General features: G+C 35.0%; 1 protein-coding gene across 3 annotated transcripts; it reads left to right on the plus strand.

Annotated features, from left to right (window-relative positions):
* LOC128203269 (uncharacterized) lies at positions 1–16,949 on the plus strand. 3 transcript variants are annotated; one of them, XM_052904602.1, is made up of 12 exons: positions 1–30; positions 1,869–1,936; positions 2,765–2,899; positions 4,642–4,749; positions 5,117–6,248; positions 6,690–6,737; positions 7,111–7,466; positions 8,167–8,343; positions 8,747–8,966; positions 10,007–10,120; positions 10,812–10,921; positions 11,785–16,949. In XM_052904602.1, the coding sequence occupies exons 3-12, from the start codon at positions 2,765–2,767 to the stop codon at positions 11,917–11,919; spliced, it is 2,535 nt and encodes an 844-aa protein (XP_052760562.1). In that variant the 5' UTR covers positions 1–30; positions 1,869–1,936; the 3' UTR covers positions 11,920–16,949. The 3 variants fall into 3 exon arrangements, with proteins under 3 accessions (XP_052760562.1, XP_052760561.1, XP_052760563.1); XM_052904601.1 differs by lacking the exon at positions 1–30 and adding an exon at positions 58–147; XM_052904603.1 differs by lacking the exon at positions 1–30 and adding an exon at positions 567–681.
* Positions 16,950–19,071: the final 2,122 nt, after the last annotated feature.

Genomic DNA, 19,071 nt, shown 5'->3' on the forward strand with positions numbered 1-19,071 from the left:
CCGGTATATGACGTCATGTTTGAAGTGAAAGTAAGTTTTGTTTTGTTTGTTTACAGGTGTTTTTCCTCAGAACTCGCTTTTGCAAATGCCTAACAGTTGACATGTTATTTTTATAGAAGCTTTACATCTCTTCTGTATGATACTGCAGTAAGTAGAAACCTATCCACCAGGCAATTGCCCTCCAAAATATACCGCCTAATCAGCTGCTAAGTGCAATGTAAACAAAAGGAAATGCTACCTGTAAATTCTATATTAATAGAAACTGATCATCGGTGATGAGCACACAAGCTGAAGTTTTATGTGCGATTTACAAAATCCGTGTAGTTGATTCTGATCAGTTGTTTATTGTATTTTGAATGATTTTGGCAACTAAGACTAATTTGTTTGGGAATGTAGTTGTAAGTGAAAATACATAAAATAACATCATCGTTGTTAACTTTCAAATCTTAACTGCCATAAAATTATTAAAAAAATACACTTTTGATGTGTAGTTTTCCAATTAAGATAAAAGAAAACTGTTTCAACTGTACACTGTTTTAATTGTACAGTACACTCATTTAACGAGTTAAATCCACTTTCCATTTCCCTATGTGGATTTTCACTTTTGCTGCCAACACAATGATTAAATGAACTGTCCGTGCTCTGCTTAGTTTGGATTTTCTTGGAGGCTGATCAGTCAATGTAAGTATTATGATCACAGCGTTCCTTGGAGGGGTTTACCCATGAATAACTCTGTGAGACACTGCAGAAACTTAATAATAAGAATCTCTGTTTAAATTGGTTTTGATGAATAAATATGTCAATTGATAATCTAATCTAAATTAGATTCTGGGCATAATGTGATTTGTTTAACAGAACATAGCCGCTACGGTCTTGGGGGTGAGAACAGAGACGACTGAGAGATAAATATATGTGACATGTTGACTTGTGACTTGTTATCATCACCATTCTGAATGAACGAAGGAATACATACATTAAGAACTAAATATTCACTAGACAATATCTGAACCTTCCCCAACAAGTCGATCAGCACTTTCTGTACGAAAATGTCAAACTGTTATATAAGGATAAAAAATCCTGAACAATGGAGAATTATTTCTTGCTCAACTCATCAGACGCACAGTTCCACAGATGGGTCACAAAATTAATAATATCAAACGATTTTCGATGCTACCGCTTATATTAAAATCAGAGGTAAACGAGCAGCTCTATAGGGGATTTCAGCAAGGTTTTTCCCTCTGAAGAAACCCCCGAACATCAGGTTTATCATCGGCTTTATCATTCGGAGTGAGCAAGGAAAGTGGATACTCGTTGAGTGTACATTCAAATATATTAGCAATGTCTTAAAAGATGGTGTAAACTTGTTCCAAAGTCAAAAGCAATTGGCCCAATGTTTGTCCCAGTAAAAAATTGCAATATATTTCACCTTGTAAACACAAAAAGTAAATATCACTTGTGGTGAAACAAACAATTATGCTACATGTGTATATGAACTGCCATGGAACAAAACATGTGCTTGACTTAAGAATAATATGTGTTTATATTTTATGTCGGCTGACCATGCTCATTTGCACATATGTTTTATTAATGTAATTATGTGGGCTTGAAACTTTTAGTGGTGTTTGTAAAGAGATAAGTGAACATATTAAAAAATGTAATATAAGAATTTGGGCTTGTTCATCCAATAGTCTTATTTCGTTGACTGTCCTATGCGAAGGAAATTTTGTCAATTTTTTTTATTAATTTGGCTTCTGTTTTTGTGAAAAAGCAGTTTTATTAGAATTGTGAATCATGTGCAATTTCAGCTCCCGTTTTGGGTAGAGGAATGCACTTAAGTTTAAGGTACATATATATGTTTTATATTTCAGTGTCCACAATAGCGCTGAGATGTTTTCTGGGTTAGCACAATCACATAGCTGAAAGCAAACACTTGAAGGTACTGATCTTTGCTACAAACTGCAAACACTTTCAAAACACATTTCTTCGTTCTAAGCATGATTGATCAGCAATAGAAAAACAGAAATGGATATTTAAGATTTTTATGAGCTAACTAAATGATGAAACACAGCAATTTTCCTGCCTTAAATTTGATTAGTGTAAGAACTGTATTAATGATATATCATGTTATATTGTTATACATCCTTTTTCTAGGCATGTCCAATTATGACAGATATCACAGGTTAGATAATCTCACCTAATCCAATTGGCAAAATATTAAAATTCATGCAGCGATGCCAATTTAACAAGTAAATTCTCAAGATTTCATTGCCAAATCCGTTTAAGCTATTTAATTTCCAAAAACTGTCATGAAAGGTTATGACATTGTTTGTTTAAGGATTTATTGTTATAGTATTGCGATTCATAGATGTATGAAACTGTTTGTTAGTGCACGGTTGTAAGTGCGCTTAGCAAAAGTTTGCATGCACAGATGAACTGCAATTCAATAGTAACACTCATTATTAGCAACATTTCTATGGGATAACCAAACTATATGTTAAAAAAAAACAACCTTGCACATTAACTAAACCCATTATAAATTCAGCCGTTGAAAAGCAGCATTGTCAGTGATGTCACTCATTTCATTAACATGCAATTACCAGTAAACTTTATTTGACCAATCTCAACCTTCCTTATTTATTAAGATGAGAGATACATGTATTACAACGCTATTGTAATAATCAGAATATGAATGCAGTTAAATGAATATGTGTTACCCAGGGTAATCTAAGGAATGTAAATATATATATATATATATATTGTTCAGATGGAGGAGTGCCACAAAGACATCCTCTTGATCCAGCGTGTTAACCTGGTAGACAATATGAACATGAGAGGTGGCCTGCTATCCCAGCTTATTGCCAGAAAGGTCCTTGATCCCAGGATGGTCAGAGAGATAAAGGTATAAGTCAGTGTATTTGAGTTGAGCATATCAAAAATTGACAAGAATTTTGATGGATATTTAAACATTATATATTTCACTATTGTGAAGAAAGTTATGGTATCTTATACTAAGTCACTCTTATTGGTACGATGTTGTGCGAGAGTGTGGTCTTGTGATGTTGGGGAAACCGAAGTACCAAGAGAAAACCCACTTAGTTGGCTAGGTGACCACTTACCAAACTCACATATGCCCAGACTGGCAATCAAACCTGGGTCTCCTTGGTGAGATGTTAGTGCGCTTACCACTGCATTATCCGCACAACCCTTGAATATGTTATGTTGGTACATGTATGTTACCCACCATAATGTTATCATAAGGCAAAATGGCAATAAACTTCTTTCAAGTGTCAGATATTGTTAAATGTGTAAATGCTAGGCGCTGTTGTGGTATATGTGTCTGTCTTTCACACAAGTCATTGGTCCAATTCCCATAAGGGTCATCATCTCATTTAATTAAGGAATGAATTGCGGGGTTTATGTCATTATCGGGGTATGAACGCAATTGGGCTGGTCTAAGTGTGTGGAATCCGAAGGACTCCATGCGTACTTTGACCAGCCCAATTGCGTTCATATCCCCGATAATGACATCAACCCCGCAATTCATTCCTTATATTTACACCATTAGTTCATTATTTTATTCAAGAAACTTTAAAAAGTACTTCCATTTCATTTCGCATTACCTTTCAGTAATCCTTTCTTACCCATTCTGTAAAGAGGACGACCAGACTGTTACCAAAAAAATTTTTTTCGAATGACGTCACAATAACGCGGGAAAAGATCAACCACTTGAAATCACTTTTAAACGTAAAATTGAAACACTTATGGCATAAAAACATTTAAAATATAATAACTTAACACTTTCTAAAATGTGGATTTATATTTTACGGGACCTGCTGACACAATACAAACACTAACAAGATCAATAGTTTTCATGTATTTTGTCATGCGATGAATTGAAATCCGAACATATCTGAAGATGTTGGGTTCATCAATTGATGAACGCAATTGCGGAAAGGCCGTTCATTTAAGGAACGGAAGTTGAGGTGTAAATATGTCCAAATAGAACCCGTACTGGGTTCTACACAGGAAACAAATAAGTGTGATTCAAGCATTAAATGTCTTCGTATTATTAGTGTGATATATAAAATTATTTTAGTTTGGTGCACAGGACTTATAATTATCCATACACTGACCAAGTCCATGCGCTGACTTGTTAGTGCAAGTAGAATAATTTGCAACGAGAAAGTTTTTTATTTCTAATAAAGATTGAAAAAATATCATCAGTCAAAACCATTTTCAGATTGGTCGCATCCTTGATAAAAAATATCTTGATCATAAAACCAGTTTAAGACAGGGCGCACCTTGGATCTAAAATATCTTGATCATAAAACCAGTTTAACACTGGGCGCACCTTGGATCTAAAATATCTTGATCATAAAACCAGTTTGAGACTGGGCGCACCTTGGATTTAAAATATCTTGATCATTAAAACCAGTTTGAGACTGGGCGCACCTTGGATCTAAAATATCTTGATCATAAAACCAGTTTAACACTGGGCGCACCTTGGATCTAAAATATCTTGATCATAAAACCAGTTTAACACTGGGCGCACCCTGGAAAAAAATTATCTTGATCATAAAACCAGTTTCAGACTGGGTGCACCCTGGATAAAAAATATCTTGATCATAAAACCAATTTCAGACTGGGCGCACCCTGGATCAGCAAGCCGAGGAGCTGCTAGACATCTTACCCCAGTGTGGATCTAAGGCCTTCAAACTCTTCTGTGATGCACTCGTTGCTGACAAACAGGTAAATAGGCAAATTGTGCAGGAAAACTGTTTCTGTCCTCATCAAATTGCTGGTATTGCTATCATGAAAGTAGTGCCCAACGTTTTAAAGGGACAAGATACCAGATGATCCCTTAATCGGGAAAAACAGTATTTCCTCAAAACCAGCACAGAAAAAATAATATGAGCTAGTATGAGGCCAATAATACATCTTGCGTATCACCATATACATGATGAAAAGAATATTTTGAAGCTGTCTCAACTGAGTTTACCTGTAAGATTTTAAGAAGAAATTGTTGTGTATTGCCATAACTTACACAAAGTAAATAGAAATTTAATTTGTTGTAAACGTGGTGTATCATACTGATCTTTACTATTACCAATTTCAGGGAGAATTAGTATCGCTCTTTCTAAAATCAGAAACAGAAAACAATGAAACTTCAGAAAATAATTCTGATAGAAAATCAAGCCCAGCTTGTGTACAAGAGACTGAAACCGGTGAAACCAAAGAGTCTGTTTCATTGACACATTCAGCATCCAGGGAGAGCTTACCCACTGCATCATATGTACAGCCTGTGACGATTCGAGAAGAATACCAACAAGAATCATATAGGAGAAGTATAGAACCGCACGGTGCTATATTGGTGGAGCCAAATTTAGATCAAGGGCATGGTATCATGCAGCGTAGACCCAGTGATGACCAAGATTTTCAGCAGGAAGCTAGATATTTCTATGAAAATAAGTTTCTCGATCCATCTAAGGTTTCAAAATCAGTGTATTCTGTGTATAACAGTGGTGGTATGATGTGTAGTCAGAATGATAAAGAGCGGTTGTTTAGACCAGAGTATGGTTATGGCTCACATAGCAAGCATAAAGTACCAGGGTTGTATGAAGAACCTGGGATCAAATATGATATGATTGCAAAAGACTCCTCGCCAGCAAATATGATAAATCATGGTAAACATGAGCTAACCAGAAGTATTGCTCATTCACCAAATGTGTTCATGCATTCTCCACAGAAATCCGGTCTTCCGTCCAATGTTGCCAATGTTAATACAAAGTTTCATGAGAATTCTGAGTATTCCAATAGATTTGCTCCATTAAAATCTAGAAATCACTTGGGTGATGATAGGTCCCAATTTAGCCAAGAATCAAATGGAAATCCTCAAGTTAGGGTATTGACTGATAGAAATTATGAATCAGAGGTTAGAAATAACCAGAAAAGGTCTCGGAACAGATTTGATGATGAACATTTTATGGAAAAAGATGTTCAACATTTTGAAGGGCCATATCCTGCTATGACACCAAAAGCCTATCAAAGGGAATATACTGAGTTACCTGAAAGGTTTGTTGAAGTAAATTCTGATGCTGACAATAGACAAGACAGAAAAATAGTAACATTGAGACGCCATGTTGAAAGAGTACTTCCTGTTTCACGCCATCCTGACCTCCAGACTAAAGAGTATCCAGAAATGGGAGATAATTATGTTCCACACAGGCTGGCTAGGAATGACAGTGTTGGTAAGATATATTCGCTCTTTTGTGCTAATAAAGAGGCAGTTTGGTATGTTATGTTGAAACATCATGAACTCTACTTTTCATTTTAAGACAAAGTCTAAATAAAGGAATTAACAAGTGAATATTGCAAACAAATTTAAACAAAGACCTGAATGAGAATCTCACAGATTCTTTGTTGTTGATAATATTTATGGTACAAGGTTTGTTCAAATTCAGTTGTTTTGTTTCCTTCATTTTGAATTATCATCGAACAGCAACTGGCAGATGCTCTTTGAAATAGATTTTTGTAAATCATTTACTTATGCCTTAAATTATTCAGTTTTCAATAATATTACTATAATTTTTTAACATGTTTTGGCTCAATTTCAGAATGACTCAACATTATTCCTATGTATGCTTGTAACTTTGAAGTAAACATACTTGAATTAGTCTTTTCGTTTGCAGATACCATGCATAAGCGACCATCATCAGAGCAGTTAGAGACAAATTACAGTAAGTTGCCACCTTTCATTCACAGTGGTCAAAATGAGCACAGGCCTGCAAGCCATGCACTGGTTAAATCCTCTTGAAGCTTGTTAAAATGCTTGGGTCTTTTTAATTCTCATCATTTAAAATTGATAACAATTTCACATGAATTCGGTCTTGTGCACCCAACAACTGCTTTAAAGTAACATTTTTTTCGGAGCTGCAAGCAGAGTAAAAATGAGCATAAAGTTTTGAATGGAATTGAGATATTCCTTTTGAGTTCATAGAACTGGGACATTCATCAACTGATATTTTAAGCTCTATACTTTTCTCTTTAACGTTTTTAATAGCTTGGATTGTGACATGTTATGTTGATGCTGTGGTCTTTTACTTCTTTCAGGCAAAAGATTTCGTGAGGATGTCGATAGTGTACCTAATCAAGATGTCCCTGACCGCCAGGTCAACCAAACTGCTGTGGAAAGACTAGTACATTCTGACCTTCAAAATTCCAAAGACATTGTGCGAATTCCAACGCCCCAAAAAACCAAACCCTCTCCAATTCCTATCATATCAGAGTCACCAAGGGTTACCTCTCAGCCAAAGTTCTATATTCAGGGTGACCTTGAGCATGAGAAAGGTCAAAGGTCATCATTGCTAGGAGCGATGGATGACCCAGAAATTGACCTCACTGATGGACCAATCACTGTGCATGTCGAGTTGTGTGCACGGCAGTTTTATCTTAACCATTATAAAAAGGTAAGATATTTTCAGTTTGTTACAAGTTTCTTGCTTTGTAGTACATAAGATCCATTATTAATAAATAATAGCAAGTGTTTATAAACATTACTTCCCAGGTTTCAAATAGTACTAGTAGTATATCAGGCTTACTAGAAAATAGTAGGCCATGGCTTGATTGTCCATGTTAACAAGGTGATGGATAAGATGGACAAATCAACTTTGGTAACCTTCATTATATACATCGCCATTTATGGTCGCCACCCTAGAGTATGAAGATGTATACACTGTGGAAAGGCTATGATCCTCTATGTTAATAAGGATATGTGTAAGACCGACATGCAGGAAACGGACATCTACTGAGATAATTTCCATATGTTATCGTCCAAGACACATATCTAATGTGTTCACCAGTTTTTACTCTATATGCAAACCAGATTCCATGTGGCAAGGCCATGATCCTAAATGTAAACAAGGCGATGGAGAAGATTGACACGTTGACTTAGCATTAATGACACCTCCACTTACGCTCACTATCAATAAGCTTTAAGGAGTTTTACCTGTAGAAAGGCTAACAAGGTGATGGACAAGATGGACATTCACTGTTAAACGGTTGTGGTAAAGAAAGACAGGTGGGGGCACTGACATTGACCAAGATTAAGTCCAAAATGTTACTAGCTTATACACATATCATTAACGTTTACTATTGTTAAATTTTCAGGCATACCAGATGGCCCGCATACCCCGAGGCAAGGCTCTGATTCTCAATGTGAACCAGGTTGTGGGTAAGACCGAGAGACGGGGGACTGACATTGACCGGGATAACCTCCATCATCTACTCTGTCAACTACATTTTGATGTCACTGTTACCAATGATGAGGATGGGCTGACAGCTCTGGTAAGTACATGTAAATCTAATTTCCATTTTCATGTACTGGGCTTCCATTAAGAATTTGAAACTGGAAGTATGAACTTTCTTGTCATTCACTTGGGATCCGGTTAACTAGGGGTTGAAGTTAAGAAGACAGTAATTTGCTTATCATAAAACAGTTTTAAATCTAACCTTTATCCTAGACCCAAGGCTATACTTAATGTGATTGCTTTATTCTCGAGTTATTGTGAGGGGGAAAGATACTGTCTTATTTATTGGCAGGCAATGAGGAAAAAGCTACAAATTTCTCCTGAAATCCTTGCCTTCCTTTTGGGACTGCTGCGTGATATTATCTCAGCCATTGCAGGGGCTTTATATTTACATATGATAAATAATTATAGTTTCATTTTTGATACCATTGTTGCCACAGGAAATGGTGAAAAAGCTACAAGATTTCTCCCAAGATCCCGGCCACGCCCTAGGAGACTGCTGTGTGGTGTGCATCCTCAGTCACGGCGAGGAAGGCTACATATTCGGTGCTGATGGGAAAAAGTTTGAGCTTGACGCAGTTTTCTCCCTGTTTGATAATACGTGCTGCCCAGACTTGAGAGGGAAACCCAAGATGTTTATTATACAGGCTTGCAGGGGAGGTGAGTTCAGGGTTTTTCCCTAGGATTCCAGATAGAGTTCCTGTAACGATCTTGCCCCAATATCACAAAAAAAATTTGTGATATAAGGACCTGAACTTCATGATTGACAAAAAGGATGTTTCTTGTAATTATATTTGGTCCCAATACAATAATAAACACTCAATGAATGTTAATTTTGAGAGTCGAGGAGAGCACAGGAAAATTCAAATTGGGAGTCTTTAGCTTTGAACTTGTGTCAAGGCTTTCGGAGAAAGTGCAGGATTACAGTATTTCATAGATTTAAGGGAATGTCTGCGTACTTGTTGCTACATGTTGCTTGGGTTATGTTAGCTTATTATAGAAGAGTTATGAATTCCGTAAGTTGAAAGGCCTATAAAAATTCAAATACGAATTCAATGTTATTGCCCATTGAGGTATTATATTAGCTGGAAAAAATGCAAACGCATGATTTTTTTTAAGTGACAGTTCTGTTGTAAGTGAACACATCAATAATACAGGAGAAATGTATGGATTTGATTAGTAATTAATTAGGTTGTAGATACAAGTAATCAAGGATTTCTACAGCATTGTGTTACTAGTTTATAAAAAATGTCTTTTGGAATGGGCAATCAAATTGAACAGTAAATTTCGAAGAGTATTTAAGACAATTACAGGCTATATGTTTATGTATACTCTTGAAAAAATTCATAAGAAGCACTTTTTGTCATATGCTGTGTCTATTTCAACATTTGCTGTCGATTTGAACTTATAGATAGTACATGTATCTGGAATGGTAAAGTTAAGATTTTATCCTGAAATAAGGGTCGAGTTCTTTCTGTTTCAGATTGCTAATAGTTCTAAAATTTGATTTTAGCTGATCATTTGCATTATACATTTAAATAGTAAGAAGTACAAAGAATATGGTTATAAAGCAATTTCAAGAGGGGTTTAAACCGTGCTATGTGCCTGAATCATTCTTACTCAAACCTAACTTTTGGTCTGTTGTCCCCCATGAAGTATTTTAGAACAATTAGATCATGTTCCTTATCATATTGACACAGGAGCGTTGGACCGTGGAGTACAGTACTATCCGGATGAACATGATGGGGCAGACGCCAGAGTGAGACAGGTGCCGTCCATGTCTGACATGCTCATCTGTTACCCTACTCAGGAAGGTATGATATACTGTTGACTGGTAGTTTTGGTTTGGATAATAGATTATCGCATGGCTTTGTATTTAACTTCTTCAGCATGCCTGTTTTTCAATTGAAAAAATTAAGGTATTAATATCATAGCTTTAGGCTACTAGTTGCCATCAGTGCTCAAAAACCTTGGTTATAACCATATAACATTCAAGATATTCATATGAAACTTGGTACAAATGTAACCAGAGACAAAAAACACATGAACAGCAAGACCCATAACTCTGGTTTCAATAATAGTTTAGTTATGCCCCATTGACAACAGAAAAGCTTGGCGTTAGCTTTGCAATTCTCTTTTATAAAAGCTTAACATACATGTATCGCTGTTAATCGGTGTCATTTAAACATGAGAATATGCATTTACTACTGAGACAACTTCTCTCTAATGTAGTGGAAAACTACAATATGTAAACCACAACTGTTACTAAAATGTATTAAAAGTTAATTTGCCAGAACATAAAAGTTTGGTACCGGTAGAAATATCAATTTGAAATTTTGTACGAGTGTCTCATATTCCCTATGATTTTTAAATCTCATAATTCTATCTAAATATTTATTGAGTTATGCCCCTTTATCAAGTGAGAAAAATAGTGGAGAGCTGAAGTACTCTTGTTTTCTCTAGCTTAAGCCCCTTTGTTTAACAACCATTTGTTAATTTCCATAGGTTACTATGCATGGCGTAATCGAGATCGGGGAAGCTGGTATGTGGAAGCCTTGGTACAGGTCTTCATGAAGTATGCACACTGTGAGGACGTTTGTGCCATGCTGAACAGGGTAAGTCAAGGGGTTAATCATTATCAGTTATTTAAGGGCAAAAAAGCATCCATGTCTGACACATTGCAATTCTTAGACATTGAGGTCATAATGGAACATACAATGTACACACTGTGAGGACATTTGTGCCATGCTGTACAGGGTAAGTCAAGGGATTACTCATTGTTAGTTATGAAGGGCAAAAAAGCTTCTATGTGTGAATAGTGTTTACAAATCAAGGAGTTTTCCAATGTTGAGTTCTTCTTGAGCTATGCACACTGTTAGAGTAGGGTGTATGTGCCATGCTGAAGGGATTACTCATAAGTTAGTGAAGGGCAAAAGACCCAAACATCTGGCACAAGCTCAATGTTTTTTCAGTGTGAAGCAAAAACATTGAGGTCTTTATGGAGTGTGCATATTGTTATAATGTCTGTGCCATGCTCAATGTGGATTGGTGCCTTAATTAACAGTTGTTCATGTCAAAACCTGTTAAAAAAATCAAGGCAATATACATGTTGTAAAAATGTTATTTGTGCAACATACGATTACAATGTCATAGCGAGTCATAAAGTATCCACTTTATGAGGACCTTAAATAGAATTGTAATAAACAATTTAATATACAGTTTTTTCTGAACAATCTTATAATACTTGTAACTGGTTTCTTAAATATCAGTCTCTCCCGTCAAAGGAGAATAAGAGGGCTGTTTTGTCAACAATGTCAGGAGTGATTTCATACCTAGGAAAGAAGTTGAACAGTTGTACTGCACTGTTTAATATGTATCCTAGGTAATTAAGCAGTCCAAGGATTTTTCATGAAACACCCTCATATTCCTGTTTAAAAAAATGATTGCTGCTTTCAATGTGTATATATGCATATTTCAGGTAAACCTGTTGGTGTCCAAGAAGGTATCTCATTGTCCGAATGCCGACATGGACCGAATGTCTCAGATGTCGGAATACAAGAGTACACTGCGCATGCCACATCTGTTCTTCTTTCCCGGCATTGGAACAGCTTGATCTGGGAAGATCGTTCTTCAATCATGATTAGTTCCAAGTTTGGTCCATTAAGTGGTATATGTATAGGTGACTGCCTATTTAGTGAAGGGGTAGTGTCAGTGAATTGGATTCTTTGCTGCGGTGTGGATTTGTGACCTTTGCTAAAACTATCATTTTTTACTTAATTTACCGTCCAGTTTTATAAGCATAATTGTTGCATTGTTTGCAAATGTCAAACATTAAACCATGTACTTTTGATGCATTTAGATCACCAATATTCTTCACAAGTGCTTCTGAGGATTAAATCTCTTATCTCTTGATTTTTCAACAGCATTTTTCACTTTTCCTGACTAAATTGCAGGGGCAGTCCTCAAGTTAGTTTTTCCTCAACTTTCATACAAATTCAATTAACACAGATATATAGACAAATATGAAAAATATAACAAAACAGCCACAAATGATTTTCTTTGATGTGCATATTATTTGAGTTGTAGGGAAACACCAAACAAACTTACAGTAATTGTTGCCTGAGATAATAGGCTTTTCAACTTTGACTATGGCACGGAAATCAGCCATGATACTATACTGTGTTTGCTTACTTCTCTGTAGGAAGATTTTCTACATAATTAAGCTTTAATCATGTAAATAATGTAGAAAAATGTCTCAGGATTAAAAGATTTTAAAATGGCTCTTTTATAAACTTTTATGGTTCAGGAGCCCTTCTATGGGTCAGAGGCCCTTCTATGGTTCAGGAGCCCTTCTATGGGTCAGAGGCCCTTCTATGGGTCAGAGGCCCTTCTATGGGTCAGAGGCCCTTCTATGAGTCAGAGGCCCATTTCAATAAATATCACAAGCCTCAAGATGGTATATTCCACGACAAACTATGTTTTGGGCTTAACTGTGTTTCAATAGAAATAATGTAAAAAACATATATTGTATAGATTCTGCAAGTAACTTTACAGTTGAACCTGAACAATTTTGAGCAGTTTATGTGTTACGACTAAGATATCTTTTTTGAAAGATCTTTTTTTCTGACTTGTTAAGGAAAGACAAGAACTGTAAGTTTTGTCATATATTTTTTATGCTGTCATAGACAAGTTGTAGCGTTAAAGCCCAGTATAAATCAACTGTGAAAAGCAGAACTTGTATTTGGAACTGCACTTAAAAGTTGAATTATTTTCTGCCACAGTATAGACTGACAGACATCAGGTCCCGATTTCTCGAACAAGTTTAAGTCTCTTATAACAGGATCAAGCTAAGCTCACATTTATGTTTTCCTATAATGTATGACATATTCTGATGTTGAAGAGTTCTAAGATTTTTTTTTATCGTCATGATAATCATGATAAACTATTTCTTATGTTGTAAAATACAGTTTAAGTAAGATATTATGCTAACCAAAATAAGTAGCTTAAATTTGTTAAGCTGAAGGTTTGTAGAGAAATAGGGGACATACTCTTGTAAATTGTCTGTAGATTTTCTGAAATAGTTGATACATTTTGTATTCCAATTATGCATTTTGTTTGAGTGTGTTTTGTTTTATTTTAACTTTGCAAGATATTTTAAAGATTGATTCAATTTCTTTTACGCTTCGCTTGATTGATACATTGTAATTATACCAAGATACATGTATATTTATGCACATTATTCATGCACTTTCATACTATAATGTATAACTATTTGATACCTGTGAATGTGTTTTTTTACCAAATGAGCATACTGTAGTTTATCCGTCCCAAGTTAATGTGTTCATATATTTATATGTCTTTTATGGATTGTACATGTATTTTATTTGTCAGAACTTCGCGAATGACATCTTTCATTCCATTCTGCTAATATATGTTTGCTATTATTCATAAAATATATTCATTCAATTTAAATAAGTATCCTTTTCCAGTAATGGTTATCAAATATCTGGGATTCACATCTTTTAAATGAAATATTCTTTTTACATACTGTTGTCTTATAGGCGCACAAGATAGGTTGAAGCTAAAAATGCATTATCATGTTAAACTCAATCGACATAAATGATCAAAACTAAAAAAATCATATGATTTAGGTACACAGTTTTGATCTGGGGATTTTGTGACCAGGCAGCTATTAATTCAACAAACCATTTATAAAGGCTAATATTTTTTATCAGTACCTTCATCGTTTGCTTTTTTACTTTTTATACCCCCCAAAACAAAGTTTGGGGGGGTATACTGGAATCGGGTTGTCCGTCCGTCTGTCCGTCTGTCCGTCCGTTTTTTTTTTGTCCGGGATTCATCTTTGTCGTTATTGAACAAATCTTTTTCAAACTTTCAGATATTAATGGCCATGATGCAAACTTGCGCCTCTGTGAAATTGGTACGGGTCACATGACCCTGACCAGAGTTATCTCCCCTTGATGTGTTAAAGTAGGCAAAATAAGCCCTGTCCGGGATTCATCTTTGTTATTATTCAACAAATCTTTTTCAAACTTTCAGAAATTATTGGCCATGATGTAAACTTGCGCCTCTGTGAAATTGGTACAGGTCACATGACCCTGACTGGAGTTATCTCCCCTTGATGTGTTAAAGTAGGCAAAATAAGCCCTGTCCGGGATTCATCTTTGTTATTATTCAACAAATCTTTATCAAACTTTCAGAAATTAATGGCCATGTTGTAAACTTTCGCCTCTGTGAATTTGGTACAGGTCACATGACCCTGACTGGAGTTATCTCCCCTTGATGTGTTAAAGTAGGCAAAATAAGCCCTGTCCGGGATTCATCTTTGTTATTTTTCAACAAATCTTTATCAAACTTTCAGAAATTAATGGCCATGTTGTAAACTTTCGCCTCTGTGAATTTGGTACAGGTCACATGACCCTGACTGGAGTTATCTCCCCTTGTAGGCAAAATTAGCTTTGTCCAGCCTAACTCCAGGGCAAACAACCTAGACATGGAGGGGTGGGGGGTATTCGTTAGCCTATGGCTTACAGTTCTAGTTATCACTTAAGCCAAGTGAGTTTAACATGCTAATGTGTTAAAATTAAAAACAATTATTTTTTAATAAAACCTGCTGGTATATTGTGTGCCTTCAAATAATAACAATCCTGAACGGAACTTGCTGTTTATTTTGTGTAGCTATGTTTAGACTTTGAATAGCTATTAATATATTGTGTTTGTTATTTAGCAAAAATTGTTATTTGAAATTGTTTAAGTGTCATTCATACAAGTTCAGAGATCTATTATTTAGATTTTATTTTACGATTAATTAGTGCATGAAATAAAGTTTCTCCTAGTAAGTTGAATGATGAAGTAAATGATTAATTCTGATATTTTATTGGCTTGTAAAAATATCACAGTTTTACCAATTCTTAATATTCTGGCAACAATTTCGCGAAACTTCTTAAGTCCCTTATAACAGGATAAAGCTAATCTCAAAATTATTGTTGTTCTTTAAAAAATTTTTGTTGTTCTTTAAAATATGTTTTATTTATTTCTTCAAGAAAATTTATGAATTATGTAGGACTTACCGGTATGTGTCTGATTATCAGAATAAACCATTTTTTATTTATCAAAATCAATTTTCAGTATGTATTTTGGCTAATTGAAATAAGCGACATAAGCCTGTTTAGCTTAAGAAGTTTCGAGAAATTGGGGCCTGGGGATGTCTACCACCTAAATCCCAGATTTAAACTAGGAAACAATTATGCGCTATTTTTAAACTGGGAAACATAGATGAGACAGCAACATGATTGTTGCATTTATTATTTAATCATATTAAATGATGTATTATCGGCCTCCTAGCTCGCATGGACAAATCTAAGTTTATTTTGAGTAAATACTGTATTTGCCAATGAGGGACCAGTTGGTGTCTAGCCCCTTTAATATAACCATTATGTGCCTTATGGTTGGAGAAAAATTAGAGTAGTGTATAGAGGGAAAATGGTAGACAAAAAATACAACGATCTCTAATGAGGGGTAATGCATAACTATAAGTAGTTAAACTTCTGTTGTAGTAGCTAACACAAAAATCAGTTAGATTGTGACTAATCCTTGATGTTAAATTATTTTCCAATGTTAATTGTTAGCCTTCCATGAATTGTTATGTATTTTGTTAAAAAGATTGTTAGTTATAATGTCAATATTTGAATGAGATGTCTTCCATCATTTTGTAACAATAAGGCAGAGGATTTTTTGCTGATCGTTTTTTTATCAAAGCATTACTTGAAATGACAGTACAGATGTGTGTAGCAATGTATATTCTGGTTAAGTTTGAGTTTGAAAGATAATAAATGATGAGCATGTTCTTCTTGAAAAACGTTGGAAGCCTGTCTAAAATTTTGCTGAAAGAAAGTTGAAATATTGCCAAAGCCTTGACCTAGTTTTTGTTATCTTCGTCATTGGCAAGTAGAAACTTTAACCATGACTTTAACTCAAAACATGTTCAAGATATTCAAATGAAACTTGGTACAAATGTGACAATACACAAACATATATGTAAAGCAAAGTCCATATCTCTGGCTTTCCTAATTTTCGAGTTATATCCCATGTTTGACTGCGGAAATATCAGATGAGCGTTTGCGTTCTTAGCAGAGCTCTCGGATTAAAAAATGTCATATTGATTTTTTGTGTACTTCTAGTGGTTATTTATCTTTGGACAAAGTCTTGAAACTCCCAAATATGTAGATGGTAAATGGATCAGGAAAATCCAAATTCTCAATGTATGTAAAAGGACAGTGTACTGTTTTATGGTATGTTGAAAATGTTATAATCCTTGGTTGATGTTTCCTAATTTTAACATAGATTAAAGCGTAGAGATTATTTATTACCATGTGTGTTCTAATTATTAACAATGAAAATGGTTAAACGTCAGTATTACAAATCTGGGGTTGTTATGTTTGGAAAGTTTTTCTATTACAGCAACAAACTTGAGGGTCAAATTAATTATGTGTTGACCTTACCTACCTATATGATCTTTTGAGATGTTTATTTTTGTAGAATATTTGTAAAAAATACTATATTATAATCTCTTTGTCTTAACATTCCATTTTCAGCTTTTAAACTAATAAAGGATTGAAAATATTCTCTTTTTTTATTCTATGCTATTGTTTTAATAGAGGTAGTTCAATGGCCTACTTTTTTACCAGACATGATCAACAAATAGTCCTGTTCTGGTTTCGTGGTGACTATAGGTGATCCTCCATCAGTTTGAACATCCGGAAAAACTGGATCTTACAATATGTCAGGAAGTATGTAAGAAAGCAATACAGAGGTTATGAACACCATATATATATAGAGGTTACTTTTGTCAGGGGCATATATCGTAAACTATAAGAGGTATTAACCTGAAACTTAATAGGAAGATAAATCTCATTAAGGGCAAGTGCACTGCACAAGAACCGTAACTCTTGCTTCCATATTTTTAGAGTTATTGCCCATTGTAAATTTTCTTTGTTAATATTTGTCCGGCTCAACACTATTACCTTCAGTTCAAATGCCACCTACACTTGAAAGTAAATGGCAACATCAATATCTATAAATGTATAAAATGCCAATCTTACAGCTATAATGTTGACAGTAAATAATTCGTCAGGCGACACATCCAATTGCGGAGTTCTAGTTATTTCTTTTATTTATTGAAAAAGTAGAATGTGAAAAAATCTCTGTAAAAAGTATTCAAGATACCTTTATGAAGTTTTCATTTGTGGATATACGACAATAAGGAAATTATGTAAGTCATTTAAAATAATTGATCAGTCCTATCAATGTGGTTAATGTCAACAGAAAGAGCAAAAAGATAGTGCATCAATTCTTTGCACAATATTTTGGTTGCTATGGCAATGTGGCGTCTGAAGAGTGTGTCAAGCCTGCTTGCAGTGAGCTTGACATGGTTATCAGTCAAGTGTTTTTGTCTGTCCATGCCTTGTGTCCATTATATCATGTCCAGGCTGTAATTTTGGCTAAAACTTGGTACAAATATTCACCATGAAAAGCCAGTGACATGTGTCTGTCAGTCATTCTAACTCGGGGGTCATTGGTCAAAATTCCTTCAAATTTGGCTTATCCAGGCTGTAACTTGACTTGCATTTGAGTATTATCAAATAGATGGCACAAATGTTCAACATGAAATGATGTCTTGCAACATGCAAAAATCCATGACTGTTGGTCCAAGGTTACAAAGTGTAATTGGTCATAATTCATTAGAAGATTTAAGATACTTGGCAAAAATTGATTAACAAGAGAAAACAGCATCACTCGTGCAAGACCCATATCAGTGGGTCAAGGTTAAGGTTACACTTGGTGACCATTGGTCAATTTTTCTTGTACATGTATACATGTTGTATAACCTTTTTTACATCACTGTCATGCATAGCCATCAAGTTTCCACCCATAACATTCCAGGTAAAAGAACAATGTCAATAAAAAAAGTATGATTTCCATATTCCTGAAGACACTAATAAAATTTAAGATTGGCATTTTGTGCACAAAACTATAGTTATATCATTTGACCAAGTGACCTATCTTTTAACAATTATAGTAAAAACTGTCCTTGTTTCAAGTCATATCTGACATGATGCTAATGTACAATAACGTCCACTTTTGACCCAATATTGAATATGGTCAAAAGTGGACGTTATTGTACATTGGCATATTATTCATTCCTGATTTAGTAGTAGATTCGCTGCTGGAGTGTTAGCATTAAACAAGCAAGATGATCAAGATGAACTACTGATAACACAAAAAACAGGCAAGGTCAGTGATATTTCGCTCACCATTTTTGTAGTGGAGCTGGGGCCTTTCTGATTGGCAATTGTTTAGATTCTTTAGCAATGTTCAGTGATCTTGACCTTGACCTCATCCCCCTCAAAGCTATTCCAAGCTAGCTCTTTACATAAGCTTTTTTCTTCACTATCCATCAATGCTTACTAAAGAATTTGGTTGGAGACCCTTTTTTATTTCAAGTAACAGTGACCTTGACCCCTATCCCCCTCAAGTGAGTCTAAGCTAGTTCTTTACATAAGCTACCTACAAACCAACTTTCATTCCTATCCCTAAATGCTATCTTGCTTTGCCAAGTTATTGGGCGGAAACCAATGTTTGATGCCCGCATGAAAAAGATAACAAAAAATATATTATCATGTACAGATTTTTAGAGTTGTCAAAAGGCCCCATTTTAGGTATAGAAAGAAAGCTGCAACTCAAC

The sequence above is a fragment of the Mya arenaria genome, chromosome 9 (assembly GCF_026914265.1).
Source record: "Mya arenaria isolate MELC-2E11 chromosome 9, ASM2691426v1".
In the NCBI taxonomy this organism is placed as follows: domain Eukaryota; kingdom Metazoa; phylum Mollusca; class Bivalvia; order Myida; family Myidae; genus Mya; species Mya arenaria.